The sequence below is a fragment of the Gavia stellata genome, chromosome 38, assembly GCF_030936135.1.
Source record: "Gavia stellata isolate bGavSte3 chromosome 38, bGavSte3.hap2, whole genome shotgun sequence".
In the NCBI taxonomy this organism is placed as follows: domain Eukaryota; kingdom Metazoa; phylum Chordata; class Aves; order Gaviiformes; family Gaviidae; genus Gavia; species Gavia stellata.
The window spans coordinates 349247-354911 of NC_082631.1; the positions used below are offsets into that span (position 1 = coordinate 349247).

Here is a 5665-nt window from a genome sequence, read left to right on the forward strand (position 1 = left end):
CCCCAGCGTCCTCGGTTTCCCCCTTGGCCAAGCCTGGGAAGGACGGGGTGGGGGGCACCCCAACTCACCCCCCGGCACGAGGAGGCAGAGCAAGGCCATCGCTACCCAGCTCTGCCGGGGATCCATTCTCTGGCACTGGCGAGCGCGGTGCTGCTGGCAGGCAGCGAGGGAAGCAAGGAAGCGTTAAGATCTCTTACCACATTTCCTTCCTTTCCTCTGCAACCGGGCACCGCCTTCCCATGCCAGAGCCCTGGATGCTGGGGGGGGGCCGGGGGGGGCAAAGCGGCCCAGCCCATCCTCCTCCTGCCTCACCGGTGACACCCAGAAACCCCAACCGCCGTCCCCGGCCGAGGCCCGGTGAGAAAAGCTCCCACCGAAACGCTCGCCGGCTCCGGCAAGGGCGGCTGGACCCCGGTGCGTCGCGGAGCCGGGGGGGGGCACAGCTTTGCTCCTCATAGGAAGGGGGGTGGCCGGGCTTGCTGTGGGGGGGCACGGACCCCTCTGCCACGGTGGCCCCGAAAATGCCGGCTACCCACAGACACCGAAGCCAGGCGGCACGCCACGGTCCGGCAAATACGGGGGGGCCGCAATGGGACTGCGACTACAGGGGGGGCACAAAGGGAGGTGGGAGCAAATACACCCCCCCCAGCACAAAGAAAAGCAACAGCCAGGAGAAACCTCGCTTTAATGGCCACGGCGCCGCGCGGCACTCCCCCAAAACCCCTCTCCGAAGGGATGGAGGACGGATCCGGCCCGGGGGGGGCTCACCCGGCCCGGGGGGGGCTCACGGGAAGTCACTGTAGGGCATGGAGAAGGGGTAGAGCGCCGAATAACGGGTGTCGTGCCACAGCAGCTTCTTCTCCAGGAAGGCGACGGTGTCCAGCGTGAGCACCAGCGTCTCGTGCTTCAGCATGCTGTGCACGTTGAGACCTGCGGAGGCACGAGGAGGGGGGGGGCTTAGGGGGGGTCCCCATCACGTTTGGGGGGTCCCCACCCGGTTTTGGGGGGTCCCCAGGGACAGCAGCTGTGGTCACCGCGCAGTTCTCACCTAACGCCGGGATGAGGTTGATGGTTTTCAGGCCGGCTGCGCCGTTCCGATGTTTCTCCGGCGTCTCGTTGCTGCTGGAGGGAAGTGGGGTGGAAATCGGGGAGCGGGGGGACACCCCCAGAGCCCCCGGCACCGTGCGGGCAGCACCGCCCGTCCCCGGGACCCCCCCCGCGCACCGGGACCGCCCGTACTCACACATCCACGATGAGGACGGAGCGGCCCCAGCGCCGGTACCGCGCCAAGTCCAGGAGATACTGGGGGTCGGCGGTGGGTATCTCCAGGTTGTCGACGACGTGGAGGTCATCCTGCGAGGAAAAGGGGGGGACATCGCTGATGAAGGGGGGTTCACCGCGTCCCCAACCCCTCTGGGACCCCCCCCAAAACACCGAGGACCTCGTACCTGCATCAGCTTCACCGTCAGTGCCACCTTCAGCCCCAGCACCCGCACCTTCATGGGCAGCATGTAGTAGTAGCTGGTGGGACCCCGCGGCCCGTGGGCGATGCCCCTGCGAGGGGTCCCGGCTCAGTGACCCCCCCGAGCCCGACCGCGGCCCCCCCACCCCGCTTGGGGGGTCCCCTTCGCCCCGCAGCCACTCACCCCCGCGCCACAGGGGCGAGCGGATGCTGCCGTGCCGGGCCCGGCCCGATCCTTTCTGCCGCCACGGTTTTCTGCCGCCCCCCCGCACCTCCGCCCGCGTCTTCACTTTGGCGTAGCTCTGCGGGGGGGGGACACGCACATGGGGACAGTCGGGGACGGGCCCTCGTGTGTCCCCCCGGTCCCTCCCCACCCAGGGAGGGGACTCAGGGGTCCTGGTCCCAGCCGCCTCCTCCGCCGCAAAGCAACGGGCGCCTGCCCTGTGCCCCCCCCCCGCCTCCTCTGCCCCCCAGACCCCTTCACCCCTCCCCAGACCCCCCTCACCCTCCCCAGACTCACCCTTCCCCTCCCCAGACCCCCCTCTGCTCCCCCAGACTCACCCCTCCCCTCCCCAGACCCCCCTCTGCTTCCCCAGACCCCCCTCACCCCCCCAACTCACCCTTCCCCTCCCCAGACCCCCCTCACCCCCCCCAGACCCCCCTTCCCCCCCCAGACCCCCCTTCCCCTCCCCAAAACCTCCCTTTCCATCCCCAGACCCCCCTCCAGACCCCACTTCCCCTCCCCAAGCCTCTGTCCCCTCCTTCTGCCCCCTTAAACATCCCTCTGTCCCCCAAAACCTCACTCTGCCCCCCCAAACACCTCCCTGTGCCCCCCTAAACCTCCCTCTGCCTCCCCAAAACCTCCCTCTGCCCCCCCCAAACACCTCCCTGTGCCCCCTAAACCTCTCTCTGCCCCCCAAACATCTCCCTGTGCCCCCCCAAACATCTCCCTGTGCCCCCCCAAACCTCCCTGCGCCCCCAAAACCTCGCCCTGCCCCCGCAAACATCTCCCTGTGCCCCCCCAAAACCTCCCTGTGCCGCCCCAAACACCTCCCTGTGCCGCCCAAACACCTCCCTGTGCCGCCCCCAAACCCCCTCATACTCACAATCCTCTTGAAATTCTTCTGCCACATCGCCACCATGTGCAGGATGTCAAGCCTGCGGGACACGGAGGGGGACACACTCAGTGAGGGGACCCCCACCCGGGCCCCCCCACGCCCCCGAGGGCCCCCCCCCCCACTCCCCGGGACCCCCCCAACCCCACCTGGGCCGGACGGCGAAGACGTCGGGGTGGAGGTCGGTCAGCCCCCGGCGCTCGTCCTCGTGGTGCCGCAGCGACTCCACCCAGGCCTGCACGGGGGAGCGGTGCGGGGGGACGGGGACACTGCAGGCCCGCAGGACGGGGGACCGCGGTGGCAGTGACAGCACCAGCTTCTCTGGGGGGGGGGGACAGGGACGGACAGCGGGGACCGTGGCAGCTCCACCGAGCCACGGGGAACCTCCAGCCGGGGACAAAGGGGGGCCCCAGACACCCCAAGCCCGGGGACATCCCTCCCCACGTTGTCCCCGTACCCCCAGGGTGGCCCTGCAGCCCCGATGCCATGGACACCCCAACCCTGATGTCCCCAGGATGGCTCTGACGCCACGGACACGCTGTCCCTAATGTCCCCATAGCCCTGACCCCACAGAAACGTGTCTCTGCTGTCCCCACAGCCCTGTCCCCACGTAAACCTGTCCCCACTGCCCTGTCCCTGGTCATCTCCACTCCCAATGTCCCCAGGGTGTCCCTGACCCCATGGACACCCTGACCCCACGGACTCCCTGTCCCTCATGTCCCCAGGGTGTCCCCGACCCCATGGACACCCTGTCCCTCATGTCCCCGACCCCACGGACACCCTGTCCCTCATGTCCCCAGGGTGTCCCCAACCCCATGGACACCCTGTCCCTCATGTCCCTGACCCCACGGACACCCTGTCCCTCACGTCCCCAGGGTGTCCCCGACCCCATGGACACCCTGTCCCTCATATCCCCAGGGTGTCCCCAATCCCACGGACACCCTGTCCCTCATGTCCCCGACCCCACAGACACCCTGTCCCTCACGTCCCCAACCCCACGGACACCCTGTCCCTCATGTCCCCGATCCCACGGACACCCTGTCCCTCATGTCCCCAGGGTGTCCCCAACCCCACAGACACCCTGTCCCTCACGTCCCCAACCCCACGGACACCCTGTCCCTCACGTCCCCAACCCCACGGACACCCTGTCCCTCATGTCCCCGACCCCACGGACACCCTGTCCCTCACGTCCCCGACCCCACGGACACCCTGTCCCTCACGTCCCCGACCCCACGGACACCCTGTCCCTCACGTCCCCAACCCCACGGACACCCTGTCCCTCATGTCCCCGACCCCACAGACACCCTGTCCCTCATGTCCCCAGGGTGTCCCCGACCCCATGGACACCCTGTCCCTCACGTCCCCGACCCCACAGACACCCTGTCCCTCATGTCCCCAGGGTGTCCCCGACCCCATGGACACCCTGTCCCTCATGTCCCCGACCCCACAGACACCCTGTCCCTCATGTCCCCAGGGTGTCCCCAACCCCACGGACACCCTGTCCCTCACGTCCCCAACCCCACGGACACCCTGTCCCTCATGTCCCCAGGGTGTCCCCGACCCCATGGACACCCTGTCCCTCACGTCCCCAACCCCACGGACACCCTGTCCCTCACGTCCCCGACCCCACGGACACCCTGTCCCTCATGTCCCCGACCCCACGGACACCCTGTCCCTCACGTCCCCAGGGCGTCCCCGACCCCACAGACCCCCCCGTCCCCGCTGCCCCCACCCAGACCCCCCGACAGCCCCACGGACTCACCCCTGCGGGGCTCGGGGGCCGCGGGGGGCCCGGTGGGCCCGGCGGGAACGGACGAGACCTGCGGGAGGACAACCGTGAGCGCGGGAGCGCGGCAGCCTCGGGCCTCCGCCCGCCCCCTACGCGGCCCCGGCCCCTCCCGGCCCCTCCCGGCCCCGGCCCCGGCCCTCACCCCCGCGGCCCCGGCCCGGCCCCGGGCCCTGACGGCGGCGGCGGCGGCAGCGCGGAGCATGGTGGGAGCGCGCGGCCGGCTGGCGCGCTGCGATGACGTCGTCAGGGAGCGCGGCGCGACTTCCGGCGGAAGCGGAAGCGGGAGGGCGGGAGAGGAGGAGGAGGAGGCGGAAGGGGAGGAGGAAGAGGAGAGCGGGGAAGGGAGCGGGAGGATGGGGGGGCAGAGGGGGGAGAGGAGGGAGTGGGGCCCGGGCCCGGGCCTCCCCGGGGCCCCGTTATCCCCCGGTACAGCGCACCCACTGCCCCCCGCCCCATTACCCCCATCACCCCAGTGCCCCCCTCCCCATTACCCCCCTAATTGCCCCCATTACCCCCCAATCACCCCATTACCCCCACCCCAGTGCCCCCCATTACCCCCCAATCACCCCAGTGCCCCCCCCATTACCCCTATCACCCCAGTGCCCCCCTCCCCATTACCCCCCAATTGCCCCCATTACCCCCCCAATCACCCCATTACCCCCACCCCGGTGCCCCCCATTACCCCCCCATCACCCCAGTGCCCCCCATTACCCCCTAATCACCCCAGTGCCCCCCATTACCCCCATCACCCCAGTGCCCCCCGCCCCATTACCCCCCAATTGCCCCCATTACCCCCCAATCACCCCATTACCCCCACCCCGGTGCCTCCCATTACCCCCCCATCACCCCAGTGCCCCCCATTACCCCCCATCACCCCAGTGCCCCCTTCCCCATTACCCCCCCAACTGCCCACCATTACCCCCCCATCACCCCAGTGCCCCCCTCCCCATTACCCCCCAATCACCCCAGCACCCCCCACCCCATTACTCCCCACCCCAGTGCCCCCCACCCACTACCCTCTACCCCCGCACCCCTCACCCCATTGCCCCCACACCCTTATTTCCCCCCCAATATCCCCCATCACCCCCCCCAGTGCCCCCCACCCATCACCTCTCCCACAGCGCGTGGCCCCACCACCACCGTGGGGACGTCCCACCGGGCAGAGCCCCCATGGGTGCTCGGCCGCGGTGGAGGGGGGCTCGGGGCCAGGCCGCGGCTGAGCTGGTGTTGGGGGGGTCGGGGTCCCCCCAGCGGGGCCGGCGTCGGCCTCCAGCCCCAAACCCTCCCTGTCCCCGGGCA

The 5665-nt window shown here is 70.1% G+C and overlaps 1 protein-coding gene across 1 annotated transcript; it reads right to left on the reverse strand.

Annotated features, from left to right (window-relative positions):
- Positions 1-666: 666 nt before the first annotated feature.
- On the reverse strand, positions 667-5045 carry MRPL4 (mitochondrial ribosomal protein L4). Its single transcript, XM_059833045.1, has 9 exons — positions 5025-5045; positions 4340-4397; positions 2727-2898; positions 2569-2620; positions 1646-1764; positions 1449-1554; positions 1244-1353; positions 1049-1119; positions 667-930 (listed from the first exon to the last, which is right to left on the reverse strand). Exons 1-9 carry the CDS (start codon positions 5043-5045, stop codon positions 785-787), a joined length of 855 nt encoding a protein of 284 aa, XP_059689028.1. The 3' UTR covers positions 667-784.
- Between the last annotated feature and the right edge of the window lie 620 nt (positions 5046-5665).

Bases quoted from the DNA above. Each gene is read 5' to 3' on its own strand.
- MRPL4 (XM_059833045.1), bottom strand. From the start codon at position 5,045: ATGGGGGGCACCGGGGTGGGG. The intron at 2,621-2,726 runs GTGGGGTTGGGG...CGTGTCCCGCAG, and splicing joins GTCTTCGCCGTCCGGCCCAG to GCTTGACATCCTGCACATGG. The intron at 1,120-1,243 runs GTGAGTACGGGC...TCCCTCCAGCAG, and splicing joins TCCGTCCTCATCGTGGATGT to CAACGAGACGCCGGAGAAAC.